At 40.0% G+C, this 15722-nt stretch overlaps 1 protein-coding gene across 2 annotated transcripts in view; it reads right to left on the reverse strand.

Moving 5' to 3' along the window:
- The window catches only part of LOC137124426 (solute carrier family 45 member 4), a 49898-nt gene that overhangs the window by 30066 nt on the left and 4110 nt on the right, over positions 1 to 15722 (reverse strand). For both annotated transcript variants that reach the window (XM_067499359.1, XM_067499348.1), the window contains exon 3: positions 183 to 1493. In XM_067499359.1, coding sequence (XP_067355460.1) covers positions 183 to 483 — 301 coding nt within the window. In that variant the 5' untranslated portion in view covers positions 484 to 1493. The remainder of the gene's footprint in view (positions 1 to 182; positions 1494 to 15722) is intronic.

Here is a 15722-nt window from a genome sequence, read left to right on the forward strand (position 1 = left end):
TATTTTTTTCTGATGATTTCTTTCAACACTCAATATTAATGAAGTGTTTTTTTTTACCTTGCAGGCTGCACCAATTTAAAAAGAAAATCAGTGTGAAATGTAGCACTGAATAGATGCCGATTCCTTGTTTTACCAAAATCAAAATGTGCCGTGAGTTGCGAGTTCGTGGACCCTTCACTCACCTATCTGCAGCAGCACAGGCGTCACCAATGCTGTCTCCATGGCGTAGCAGAATTCTCGGCCAAACATCACGGCCCCGTGCATCACCCATCTCTTCACAGAAATGCCTTCTATCGACCCTACGCTTGCCGACTCCCCCCCTCCTGGACCGCCGCCTCCCAATCCATCCGCCTCTCCTCCTGCTGCTCCTTTGTCTTCGTCCAAGCCTGATGCCGTTGAGTTTTTAGCATTAACCCCACCCACCAGAGATCTGACCTGCATAGTGTCAGACTCTGTGTTCTGGGGAGGCATGGTGGAGGGCATGCAAGCAATGAGAAAACAAGTGCGTCTCTTTTAACACACCAATAAATCTGAGAACAATAACCTAAAACGGCAAAAGAGACTTGCACAAATTGCTCGTATCAATGTATTTGAACTTACTTTAAGAGTCTTAGTGTCTTCCTAGAAGCAACTTAATTATCATCAACAAGCTACAAATTTTGTAACTGGTTATATAGTAGTTACATGTATTAATGTTTTAAAGGAATAATCACCATTAAAAGGTGTTCAAGAAGTGATGGAGTGCTAATACACTAGAACAAAATCAATAAACAGATATTGTCCCAGTTTGCGAGGAAATAAAAAAAACTAATCTAACACTGGGTCCTGCTATTTGTAGATCTACTATAGATCTGAATTCTCAGACCAGGCAATGTGAAAAAACTAATCCAAGAAAGTCAGCACTCAGTCCTCATCTAAAAAAGTTGGCCTTCAAAAATCCTGCAGCTTCAAATTCAATACTTGGTAATCCTTTTCTCACCTCGTTTTCCCCTTCAGAGTGAAAAACCTAAACAAAATCTTTCCAAATGCTTATAAAAAAATCCCGAAAATAAAGGAAGCAACTGAATTTTCACAGGAAGAGTATGTTGTACATTCCAAGACTGAGTTTGTGCATTATGTGTTTGTCTGGTGTGTGAGATCCTGCAGAGAAAGCTCTCACCAACAGCTTTATTTGGTATGTTAGTGTTGTGTGTTTGTGCATGCTGTGTGTGGGAGTGTGTGTGAGTGAGTGTGAGTGAGTGTGTGTGTGAGTGTGTTTATGGCTTTTTTGTCATTGAGTTTCTCTTTTTTTTTTTCTTTTTTACTGTCTATTACAAGCAGAGAAAATCCATATAGAAGACCATTCAGTGAGTTCCAGAGTCATTTTGTATAGAAAAGGCTGGATGGAGGGTTGGATGATGGAGTGGGTGGGGGTGCAGTGGGAGGGGGGTGGAGGGCAGGCAGCGGCGGTGGGTGGAGCTCCTCTGAAAATCCCCATCGATTGGCTGATTAATCTGGAGGGAACCATGCAGGAGGTGAGGAGGCAAACACAGGCGTCCGATTGGTCAGGAGCAGAGATGATCATCGAGTTGGTTCGGAAGAGAGAGTTGGGGAGAAAAAAAAAAGAAAGAAGAAAACACAAGTGAGTCACTTGTCACAACTTTCAAACATGTCTTGTCCAGAGCCTTATGTGTCTATTGTTGCATAAACCCAAAAACAATGAAGTACTTTACTGTTATTCCAGTATCACAGGTCTATCTTATAGTACATCAGGTATGTTATTCTGAACATACTAAGATGAGCATCATCATTAAGGTAGACTAACTATAATTTGCAGATCCTGGGAGCATTACATTTTTCTGATGAGTTATTACACATAAATTTAAATGACAACTGGGCTTCTAATGAAAACAATAACTGTGTGCACATCGTAAGGCAGCTCAGTTTTTTTACCTTTAATTGCTTCATCAATGCTACTTGACGAACACACTACTTTGAACAGTTTGCTATCAAGTACGTACATGACAGGTAAAGAATTAAAAAAAAAATATATTCAGTGACATTTCTTTCCAGAAACAAAGACCTGGTTAACCTATGAGCAGTTTTCATAAAATTACTTTTTACCTGATAAAAGAGCTTCTTTGAAAACTGGTCAGTAAAATCTAGACACATCGAGTCATTGTTCTGGAAAGAGATGCTACATTTTGGAATTTATGGCTGTGAGCACTACAAAAAGTGCAGAAAGTCAACTTTTATTTTATTGCTGTAGTCAGAAATCTCAGACTAATAACTCAAAACCTGGACACAGACAGTAAAACCAAAACTATCTGCATGATGAGGGTAAGGGTGCGTTTGTGTAATTGGGAAAAACAAACCCACATCTGTTAAAATTTGTGAGTGCGAGTTGTTTCAGACTACAATTAGACACATATACGCACACACACATGTTTTTTCCTATGAAAAGAGTCCATTTTTAAACAGCGTTATTGGTTGAGCACATGATTCATCCTCTCAGACACTTGGACTGTCTTTGAAACTGGATGAGATGGATGAAAGAATGCAATGTGTTTCAGAGCTGAAATGTTCTCAAACTGAACTACTGTTTCAAACAGAGGGCTTATGTGTACGGTTAGAAGAAATGAGTTTTGTGGATTGAGAAAAAGAGGGGGGCAATGCCTTCAGTAAATAACAGGCCTCATACAGAGAGCGAGAGAGAAAAGCAGATTGCACTGATGTTCAATATTATTTTTTGTGTGCGTTTTGGGCCCATTTTGTCCTACCAAGTAATATATTGCCACGTGATGACAAACACACAAAAGACCCTCATCAAGCCTCTTATGGAGAGATTAAGGGGGAAAAAAAAAAGAGGGTGGAACAGAGGAGAGAAAATTTTTAAAAGGGAAGATGGAAGGAAGGATGAGCAGGTGGAAGGCGGGAGGAGTAAGCGATGTGGACAGACGAGAGCAGAGGACAAAATACTAATCTCTCACTTCACTCGATCTCAGTGCTGTCAGGACATTTTACATTTACGTCACATAATTGATTACATACCTTACTGCCTTAAGTTGTGGATACTGCTGGAAATTGAATTTTCCATTAGGATGAATAAAGTATATATCCATCTAACTGCTTTCACGTCTCTCCAATATTACTTATAATGCGCTTGCGATGGTCAAATACTAAACACCTGCATGTGGTCACATCATATTGAGTTAACCCAATCCTAAACAAAGTCTCGAGTCTAAATTTATTAGTGTCAATTGTGGGGACTTGTTTTATGTCCCCAAAGGGATTTTGAGTCCCTACGGTTTGACTGTGTAAACAGATTAGTTTCCCCAGAGCATCAGTGATACACCCCCACTCCCACACACACAAAAATCTGACCTTGGTTGTGGGACATAACAGTCATGCTCTTTACTATAACCTTAACAATCACAATGACATACCTAACCTCAACTACCACAATGCAGAATGTCCTCACAACTATGGCATTAGACTGAGATTTTTTACACACAACAATTAGCACACACACAAACACACACACACACACCTGACATTACCCACTGCAGCAAAATACATGACAGTCCTTCACATGCACACATATAAACATATGAAATACATGCTAATTATACTTTAAATCCTGTTAAATTTACTCAACCAGAGGAAAAAACACCACAGCCTCCGCTGTCAGGGAGAGAAGACAGTGTGCCAAATTGCCCAAAGCCTCTTGTCTACGGTGAGACATGCAACCACACGCTAACAACATACGACTAGAGCGATGTCCGAGGATTTGAGTTTGATGGGAACAAAAAGTTTAGGGAATGACAGGAAAACCCCAGGATGTTGTTGTTCCTTAAGATCACTGAACATCTGAAATATTACCTGACAGCTTAACAGCAGCATGATGATAAATTAAGCAATAAATCAAACCCAAACCACGATTTTCCCCTTGGAAATCAGTTAGCAGAGTAGCTACTCTTTATTATATTCTTTTGCCACTGATAATGAACACATTTTCCCAGTCTTATAACAGATCATTCTTTTTTTCCTGATTAATGCTTGAAATACAGATGAAGCCACCTGATACATGTAATGTTGTCGATGTAATTATTAGAAGATGATAAAAATGAGAGTCTAATTCATTAAAATGTGGCTTTTGATTCAGCACCACTGCTTATGTTCCCTAAGCCTCATATCATATAAAAGTCTTGTGACATCAGCAGAAGAACTCTTTGTTTGCAACATTAAAAAGCTGTGGGAAACCTTGCAGACAAATAATAATTAATGTGAAACTGGTTGTTTCTTTCCTTCAAAAGTTTGCTTTTCAAGCAGCTAATTTCTTAAGTTTCTCCAAAGACTTCTGCACACACTAAGTCCCAAGCAATGAGCAAAGCTCAAACACCTGATTCCACTAACCAAGCAAAGGCCAAGGGTCACATCTCGGGCTGAGTGTGCTCTATTAACAGTGGTCTCAGGCATCATACACCTCTCTGACGGTTGTACCTAGCTGTTCCTACTCCAGCTTCACCCATTCTTTTTCCTCCCTGGTTTTCTGGCTCTGATAGCTGCCAAGACATTGGTGAGTGGTGAGGCCAAAATGCATGCTTCAAAACATCTCTCAGGAAACATTTTGGTGAAAGCAGTGAACCTACGCCCATGTTGTGATACATTCTGTTCCCTCAACGGCAACCACGCAGTGACTAAATAAAAAGTACCAAATGTTAACCGATCTCAGGAAAGTTTCTCTGAAATCAGTTTTTTAACCTTCCAGCTGACGCTGTTGGAATTAATGGCCTGAAATATATAAATTCATTGGTACGGTCCATTAGCATATTTCACAACACAAAACAAAATAATATTAGCAACAGCAGGCATGTCTGTTGTGCTCTGAATGTGTATTTATGTGAAAACTAATTCACTTGCAAAAAACTGCAGAGAGGACACCTGTTATGCACATGAGCCAGAATAAACCAAAGAAATGCACATGCCGATAGGGTCCACACTGAGACGAAACAGGACCCAAATCCATTCAAATACTTATGCAAGCAAGAGAAGCAATTCATCAATCTGCACTGAAATGTTTAGTTTGAGGCTGTTTGCATAGTAAACAAAGTACTTAGGATGATATACAGGACACTAAATGTGAAATGTAATGTAAAAACGCAACCTCAAATGCATGTTTTCTCCAAAAACACTTTACTCTTAGCTTTCAGTGGTATCTGGTCTCCCTCTGTAACTCAGTCCTACAAAACATGAACAGACACACACACACACACAAAGCTGTGTATCTTATTAAAAGGTCAGCACACACACGTGTCCTATTGCTTCTGTGTGTCTGTGTTTGTGTGTAACATGAGCTTGGCCTATGTGGACACACAGCGACTGACCCCTTTAGCTTTCAATCAATCAATCTACACTCACTGTTTTAAATCACCTTCTGATTCAAAGATTATTCAGAACCCTAATTCATTAATTTGCTGAAGGTGCTTTTGCACCTATTAAAGCCTCACATCTTCTTGAGTATGTCTCTACCAGCTACAAGAAAGGTTTAAGCAGTTTATCCCATTCTTATTGACTTCCTGTATATCTTTCTGAGGACTGTCATCTTCAGGTCTCTTCCCAGATGTTCTATGTTTTCTTTGGGCCACTCAGACATTCAAAGACTCCCAGCCTCCCCCGTGTTGTTCTGGGTGTATGTTTTAGGTCACCGACATGCTGAAGGGTAAACTGTAAATGGTAAATAGTTGCTTATATAGCGCTTTTATCCAAAGCGCTTTACAATGTTGCTTCCCATTCACCCATTCACACACCGATGGCGGTGGCTGCAATGCAAGGTGCTCACCTGACCCACCGGGAGCAACTTGGGGTTCAGTGTCTTGCCCAATGACACTTTGACTTGTAGCCAGGAGCTGGGATGTCCATGGCCCAGGTCCATGGTCAATTGCCTTATCAACTGAGCTACAGCCGCCCCAAACTGTCACCACAGGTGCACGTTTTGCAGATTTTAAGGAACATTTTTGTATTTTGGTGCATTTATAATCCTTAAACTCCCACCAGTCTTCCCATCTGTCTTTGCAGGGGACTTCAAGAACTTTAGAGTTCTTGGTCACCTCCAAACGGACTCCAGTCAAGTTCTTGACACATATCAAGGAAACTTAAAGCAAACAGCACACACCAGACTGACAGTAAAATAATGGATGACTTATCAATTAAAAATTGAAATTACAATCAAGTTGACAAAAAGTGAAATGGTCTGAGGTGTGAGACATAATTGGGGAAAAAAATAAACATCAGGTTGAAGCAGAGAAAAAGAAGGAACACGTACATATAATAAGACGGGAAAGAGACATGTTGGAGTAAAAAAAAATTAAAAATTAAAAATACCTCAAGCATTTGCCAGAAAATAGTCAACACTGAAACAATGAAAAAAGAAACACACAGAAGACAAAGGAACAGGAGGGAGGCAAAGGCAATGCCTGATCAAGGTCAGGGACAAATTAAGAGTCATCTCCTGTGTCTCACAGATAAACACACACGCACAGGCTTTCTGAACCTGAAAACACACACTAATCACACGTAACACAGGTCTATTTTAGTGAGGGTTTATTCTTGTGCCACAGACTAGATTACCTACACCAGCATCTGCCTTCTCTACTCTACTGCTTAGCTAGTGCAGTGGAGTTTCTGCTTATTCAAACCCATCTAATCCCTCTTTGGGAGTAAGGGTGGAACTGGACAGGTACAAGTAAGCAGCAGGCACATTGGTTGAAACCACCCACTTCATTTCTCTCTCAATCACAGCAGGCAGGTTTTGAAACTGGTTTTTGATCCTATCACATCTGCAAACTCTCTGCTTCATCTGAATTAAAAGTTTGAAATTGAAATAGGAAATAAGAGATTGGCAAACGTATGCAGGTACCAACTTTTCAAATGAGTGGCTCTGCTTTTTTACTTCTCTCTTCTAATAGAATATCTTGGGGTACTGAACTCCATTTTTAATGTTTTTGTAACACTAACGCTCCTAAAATACCCCTCAGGTGCAGCACTATACAGTGTTTGTGTAGATCTACATCTACTGTAATATCGTTTGCTTCTTAAGATGTTGTCGCCTGACCAGTACAACTTGGCCCCATTCCATCACGTATCTGGATATGAACTAAATGTCATACACGAGTAAGGTGTGTGAACACATCAGACATGATGCACAATATAGCAGTGACCAACATAGAGTTGGATATATATATATATGACAAGGCTGAAGATTGTGTTACATCCAGAAAGGAGGTATGGATGTTTGTGTGCATCTGTATGTATGAAAAGAAAACAAAATAAATGAAAACACAGAAATATTTTGTTATTGTAAGAGAGACAATCAGGTAAAGACAATGACCTGACTTGAATGATGTCTATATTTTTGTTTTGTTTGTTTTCAAATTTTGGTTTTAGAACATTGTGTGCCTGGTCCTCACAAAGAGCAAGTTGAGGGTTAAGACTTGGTTTGGGGGTTAAAGAGCAAAGGGGCTGCGAGTTGCATTATGTCAATGAGTGTCCTCAAAACTATAGAGGGATGTGCATGTGTGTGTTTGCATGAGATTAAATTTATTCAGCCAAATGTCACTGACAGATGTTTAGTGTTCAGTTTCTTACTGAGACACTGTGGCTGGAGTACAAATAGTCCTCATTCACTCCATCTCTCTCATAACATGCGCACATGCACACACACAGGTTTCTTTGCAGGGCATGCAGACCACCGCTTCGACATGAAAACTAATCATACTGCCAGATTTGGGAAGCAGATTGAATGGTTAAGTACTAGCGGGAGTGAGGGAGGGAACCAGAGGTAAACAGATACACGATGTGTGCAGCGTGGTGCAGTGCTGCTGCAGTGCAGAGAGTGCAGTGGGGTAGGGACACATGTGTATCAACGTGCACTAGCATCAATGACAAATCTCTTGGTCATGTCATTAGGGTTATAATCATTGTAGCGCCTGGTATGAATGTAACATAATAGACCTTCTGCTCACATGCAGGCATGCATGCACACACACACACACACACACACACTTTAGAGGTTTATAATAATGGATCAATGATATGGTTTTTGCCCCTTACAGCTCTATCACAGCACCACCTGAGCCTCACAGCAGCCATAATTGAGGTTAAATGTGTGTCAACCCTGACCCAGCAATTACACCAATAACAACTGCGACATGGTGAATGGGGCTGATTGCTGCTGCAGTAGTCAGTGCTGCTGATTCTAGCAGGTATGTTACAGCATGTTTCAGAAGCATTCCTCTCAGCTCTGCACTGATAAACATACATAACTAGTCTATTGTTGATGGAAGCCACTTCTGAAAAAAGGTTAACCCACCAATCAGGTAGCGCTTTCCTCATTGTAGGAGAAAAGCTAGGATTATTGTCCTGTTAACAGACAGACAATACTCCAGATACAGACGGACTCCAGATTCAAAATAATTATGATCGTGAATTAATGAATTAAGAAGCCACAAGTCTTTAATCCATGTGGAATATGCTGCAGCCTTTTGAATTTAGGGGCGAGCCTAATACATCTACCAGTTACATATTTAGTCACATATCTCCTAAGTCTGTAGATGAATCCCCCCCCACGCCCCCCTGCCCCCCTGCCCCAAGTCAATAAACAAGCAGGAATGTTCATTCCAAATAAGTTAATGTTAAACTACCATCCTGTTCATATTGCTTAGGCTATAATTATAAATATTTAATTGGTGAAACACAGTCATGTCAACCTTCTGGTTTTAATTTGAATGTACTGATATTGATCGCACTTCAGAAATGTTTGCTTCTGATCAATCAGAGAAGGACAAAATAATTGTTCATTACTAGTAGGTTTTGAAGTATTCTGAAATGTTGTGATATAATACTAAACACCTGAATACTAGCTTGATTCCCAAACTACATATTGTACCTTTAAATGTTACGTTACACACAGATTCACTTCATAGCTACATTGCTTTAAAAATGTGAAAATAAACAGTTTGACAGTATATGGTGAAGCACGTTTCACAAACCTGATAACTGTTTTGTTGTAATGCACAAAGGTTTCCAGCTCACAATAATAACTAATATTACCAGTCTTCCACTGTGTGGATGTAACATTAAATCAGCAACAAGCACTAACTATGTAAATAGCAATGCTAATCGTATTAAAGATGTGCATGGGTCACATTTAAACTTGGCTAACCAAAGAAAGATTTAACTGCCTAATTAGTTCATCACATGCTGTAGTCAGAAAAATCAACCAGGATGGACATGTTTGATCAAAGAATAAAAAGGTAATTACTCATAGTACCTTAGTGTTGATTTGCAGTGACCCCAGTCATACCAGCAAAATACCCCTCGCAGCATAATAGTCACTGAATCCCCTTACTGCATTCCAGGCATCCTTAACCATATTCCTAAGAAGCAGGCGAGTGCATGTGTGGAGAAAACCAAGAGAATGGTACAAGCCTGAATACTTGACCCCTAATGTAAGTCTGTTTTGCTGTCGGGGGCTTTTCTTTGGCATAGTTTGGTCCACTTTTCCCTTTAGAGGAAAATGTCACTGCAAATAAACACAATGTTCTTCTGAAACATTTCTATCCAGACGGGAGTTGGCTCTACTAGGATGACATTACCACCATCCAAAGAGAACAATGGGTCACTGAATGGTGTCATGAGTATGAAAATAATCTCAGTCATGTGCTACACAGTATGGCCTTTGCAGCAATCAGATCTTAAACCAATTCTCAGACAGTGCTCTTCACCACCATCATCAAGGCACCAAATGAGGGAAGGTCTTTTGGAGGTATGGTCATCCAGCCTTCCAATAGAGTCCAGAGATTTGCTAAAGCAGTGCCATGGTGCACTGAAGCTGTTCCATCAGCACATGGCTGATCATGGCCAACACCTTACAAAACCCCTTCAGCAGTACAAATATATGAATAGCTATTATAAAAACAGTTTATTGTATTGCTGAGGTAATTTACCCCGTTTACCTACATAGCAGTGTATGCAACCTGTTCCACACATACTTGTTTACACACGTTTATGAGACCGTCCGACTTAGCTTTATGCCCCTTACATCCTGACAGCTCTAAATTGATCTGAGCCTCAAAGCCGCCTGCCTCAAAATTGAGGCTAAATGAGTGTCAACCCTCAGTCTAGTCAATCTACCTGTCACTCTACTGACAGTGGGATCAAGCTGAAAGAGTCAATTTGCTACAAAATGAGTTGGACTGACTCAAGATTACTGCCGAGGCTTTGGAGGTTAATGCATCCGAGTGTGGTGCGTTTGTAACATTTTAACCAGATGATTGTAGCAATGTTCAACCGGCAAAAAAAAACACGAACAGAAAAATTCTAATTAAATAAATAAATCTAAATTAAAGTAAAAACTCAAGCCAGGTCAATAAACCAGTTGGAGCATGTTTGTTTTAAATATGTTAAACTTGCATGAACTTTATATTGCTCAGACTATAATTATAAACAAAATGTTACAGCCATCTCAACCTGCTGGTTTTAATTTAATTTAATGGATGTTTCATCAGATGATTTGACCCACTTTAAACAAAAGTCTGCAGAAGGGTCAATAAAAGCTAATAAAAACTCTTTAAAAGCCACAGTATGAAACATTTTATAATATTTGCTGAGTAGATATATAGTCCAGAACTACTCATAACACAAAAAACATGTTCCGCACGTGGATTTGGCATGAGTTTTTATGGCAGATGCTCTTCCTGCCACAGCCTTGGGACCAGCACCAAGTTCGCCGTTGATGGCTGTGCGGGGGCACATCTGGTGGAGTGGGAGTCAATCCTGTGGCCTTCTGCATCCCAACTCGATGCTCTACAACCTGAGCCACCAGGCCCGCCTAGGATGTTCCTCACAATAACCCACTGAAACACCAGCTTACTAGTTGCTTCAAGTCAAAGTGTTGATTTCTAGTAAATGGACACAGTGATTGTAGTTATTTGAAATTCTCGATTCTGAGGGGCTCTTAAAATGCAGGTGTGTTAAAATATACAGCCAGTTTTAGCACAATATTATCAAAAGTTATTAATGTTGAAATAGAGAGGACTGTGTAATGTGCTAGCAAGCCTAGCACAATGGTTCTCAATCCTACTCCTGTTCCGCTTGTTTCCATCTAACCCTGCACAACCCAATGCTGCCTAACTGCAACAGGTGTATTCAGAGAACCACTGGTTTTGCAGTGAGTACCGGTCATGCTTGTGTTATTTATAGGCCAGCAGGCTAACGGGCTAGCTAGTTAGCATTCTGACTGCCCCAAATACACTGTGCAGGCAGTTCACACTACGAGAAGACAGCAAAACAGCCACCTGAATGTCAAAATGAAAAATCGTGAATGACTTACAGCTTTGTACGGATCGTTTCACTTCTCTGGTTCGTTGGCATTTTTTTTTGCTACATTATAATTCAACAAGCTACTGTTTTTCACGCCACGCTAAAAGAAAAATAAATAAAATGAAAAAGATTAAAAAGGCATTTCCGTGCTGAAGCGGTTTAAAGGCCCCGTCCAGAAAGGACAGTGAAGGTACGAAGAGCTTTTATAACCTTCACCCCAACATTAACAGTTAATAACAAATTATTATTAGTTTTGGGGGGACAGCAGCTGACCACACACACAAACCAACACAGACTATTTTTAATCCACTAGGCCTGCTGATCTGAGCCTGTCTAGACAGTTGATGTCAACGTTGTGTCTAATCTCATGAATTTTGTATGATTTTTATGTAATATCCTGACCCAGAAACTCTTGTTCCAAACGAGCAAGCTAGCAGATGATTATCAAGGACCCCACACGTAACGTGCTGGGTTAACTTGTCTACATGTTGGAAGCTGGACACTGAGGGTTTGATAAGGTGCTGACAGCAGCCTTGGCTCAGATTCGACACCAGAGTCACGCTGGTGGCTGTGTATTTGCATTGCCACAAAACCCTCCATCTCTCTCTCTCTCTCTCTCTCTCTCTCTCTCTCTCTCGCTCTCTCACACACACACAAAGTAATTTGCCACCTCAAACCCTCTCTGTGTACGGTACCCAACATCACATTACTGCACCCCCCACCTGTATCCTGGATTTCTAACCTCAGTGGACTTGCCCCCTTTTGGATGGACTGTGTCTGTCTGTGTGTGCTCATTTTTGCATGTCTGTGTCTCTGTGTGCATGCCCGTGTACGTGCATCTCCACCTTAGAGCCCTCTGAGGCCTTTACCCACAAAAAGACCTACAAGCAAAACAGTAATAAAAAAGCAAGGAGGTGAAATAGATTAACTTTACATGTCTCACCATTTGTGGGTGGGTTTTTTGTAAGAGGGACCCAATGCTATCACTTATGTTTTAATTAAAAGAAACATTTTACATTTAACTGCTACACGAAGAAACAGGTATATACTAAAGCACCCATAAAACATAATAATTAATAATATTTTGTCTTGTTTCTAAGATAATTATTTCACTACAGCTCATTTGACAATCAGCCAAAAACACTGCCTGCGCAGACATGTTCAGCATCACACAAGACCATAAGATGGTAAGTTTAACCCCACCCACATATCTAATGGAATATTCCACTGCAGAGCTGACACACACACACACACACACACACACACACACACACACTCCTCCTCCTCCTCCTCACGCATACACACATGCTTAATGCTGATAAAGGCCAACTGAGAACTGCAGCTCCAAACTGTGTGAACTGCATCGGTCTTTAATCCAGGTTTAGTTGCCAATGGTAAAGTCATCAAAATTATGCAAAACAAGCCTGGGCAAATATGTGTTAATTAGCCTGCAAACAAATTCAACCTGCAGCAGCAAAATAAGTCTTAACACTATTACTAAAGCACTTTGGTTAACCTTTGGTGCAGTGTTGCACTGGTTTAACCACATAGTTGCTCTTTAATTTAAAGTTACGTAGTTTTGTGAAATAAATCAATTACAATAGGACAAGATGAAATCGAGATTTCTTCCTCTCCTCAGAGCAGCACAGACGTTACGTCTAGCACATGAAACTAATTTTGTTTTGGTTGCATTCAGCCCAAACTGTGTCCAACAAGCTCGGCAAACCTGATAACACTGCACAAAAACACTCAACATACTAACTGTGACATATGGGCTGTGTCCCAAATTATTACAGGGACAATACAGGTTATAATACATTGTTTCTTTAGTGGAATACATGTTAGATACATTTTAGAGAATTTTAAAATATTTTCTCAAGTATTGAGTTTGTGTATTTCTTCCACCTCTACACACTGATATTTAAGTAAACGGAAAACAACATATAATACATGTACTGTTTGTACACTTTATTTTTAGGACCATGCTGAAAATAAACAAGGCACAAGGAGACTATCAAGTATTTATACACAATCATCATGAGTAACAAAAAAAAGGTTGTAAATGACATTGACATGTTTAACAGAAATGACAGGCTAAGTCTAACATCTGGTTTTACAACAAGTCAAAGTCACCAACAATGTTTTCATGCGTACCATCAACAACGCGGTATCATGATTATATCTGGCACCACCACAGGTTGTGGTGACTCATAATCCTGCCCGAATTTACCAAAAGCTTCACCAAAAGACTTGGAAAAATAATGTTCTCTTATGTTGTTCCCATAAATATCAAAAAATATGTGCTTAGAGATACAGCTTAGAAATCCAGTAATCCAAACATCAAATTAAAAATCAATAACTAGGCCAAAATGCACAGCTGATTAAATCAGCTGGTGGAGCATTAAATAGAAAATGCTTTAAAGTCACAGGAGAGAGATCATATCATGTTTAAAAGAAGAACAAATGTTTCAAAGTACCTGTTTGGATAATGACATGCCAACTACACTGTTGACGATACTGTATGATGCTAACCAAAACATTACAGATTGTCGACCCATTTCCTGTTTAAATGATATATTAAACTGAGTGTCACTTTGTGTAATAATTCAAGGTCTGGCTGCTTCTGTGATACCATTTATTTCTAATGAGGAGGGAAATTATGCCACGTTGAACCCCCTTTCTTCTCCTGATGCAGGCCTATCAGCCCAAAAGTGAACTTATGTGTGTGTCCATTACTTTGAGTGCAGTATTACTAACAGTACTGCTAATGACATCACTGGCAGACAGCCAGTTATCCTCTCTCGTTGTTCAACCCAGACACCCGACTACCCGTCTTCAGCTACTTTCAGACATGAACTCTAGAGAATGCCAGGAGGATCAGGTCCTGACGTTGTCAGGTAAACAACATCGGGAGACAGTCCGTGTGATATGCGTTCTCACTTGCGAGGAAATACTCCGTATAATTGGGCAAGAGGTGGTTGGACACTTCGAGCAGGGGGCGGGACATGACCCAAAAACAATGTGACAGTGAAAAAAGTGACAGTGTTTTGCTTTGTAATCTGGTCGTATACCACAGAAGTTTGTGCTGTTCCTTGTAATTGTTCGACCATTTCAAGGTCTGGCCTTATCCACAGAAGTGCACAAATTTCGTTGTCTTTCCAGTTTGACATTGTTGTGTTCGTATAAATGAATGAGTTCTTCACCTTTGGTTGTTTGTATTTGCCCGGTTTCGTGGCAGTTGCAAGAAATTTACAGACTGAATAGTTTTTAAACGCTAATTTTTCAAAACACTTGGATTACCAATGACAACAAGACATTTATGAAGCATTTTCTTATGCAGTTAAAAATGATTAAAAAAAATTATTAACTTAATAATTTCAAAAGTAAATCTTAATTATCAAAAACTATTAAGTCCAGGAAAGGAGGAGGAAAAAAAATGATAAAATAAAAATCTGAAAACCTTTAAAATATAACAAAGCATGCAAACCAGTAACATGAAACAAGGAAGCAGAGTTTTAACAGCAGTGCCTTGATATTAGTATTGGATAATTTGACAGCATAAACTGTGCACTCACTTCACAACAAAGACAAGGTGACTGCACAATTTAGTGGTATGTTGTGGACAACAATTGCCTTACACATCAACACAGTCAGTTAAAGGTCAGCTATAACTGACAAAGCAAATAGTCGAGAGAAGAGAGAAAGTGTGAGAAATGTGTGTGTGTTTGTGTGTGTGCCTAACACATAATGAATCTTATTCCTGGCATCCATTTAGCACTCTGGCAATTTAATTGAAAGCCATGCCCTGGCTTTCAGTTTGTGTTGCGATATTCTTTGCCCAGGATGAGTTAGAAAAGATGGAAACAGTGACAGGAGGAAACTGAAACAGAAGTTTCATGACTCGATTTGAAACGGACACATCTAGAAGCGGGATCACTAGACTCTGGAAACATCTTCGATGATGTTCTCCAGTTTATCTGCTCAAAGTCTGGCTCTGAGTGCAGGTGTTTCAGAGTACTGAAGGAGCATTAAAATTAATCACATGCAGCAGAGGCCAAACGGCTCAGGCGGGTGGTGAAGCCAGTACAAGCTGAGGGAAAATTCTGACCTTCGCCATGACTTTTGGTGCATTTTTGTAGCTTAAAATTGCAGTGGGAATGATTTATGGAGCTTTACAGCCACATCAGCATGATAAGTGCAATGAACTGAGGTTTTACCAATAATATAAATTAGTACCCAGACTGGTCCAAATCTTTAAATGTGGGAGTGGAAGTGCCTGCTTTTTGGTAGGTGTTTGCAATGTAATTTGAGAGTTGAGGATTGGGTTCATGCTGATGCCGGCTTTGCCAGTCTGGCTGCAT

This window comes from Channa argus, chromosome 1, assembly GCF_033026475.1.
Source record: "Channa argus isolate prfri chromosome 1, Channa argus male v1.0, whole genome shotgun sequence".
In the NCBI taxonomy this organism is placed as follows: Eukaryota; Metazoa; Chordata; class Actinopteri; order Anabantiformes; family Channidae; genus Channa; species Channa argus.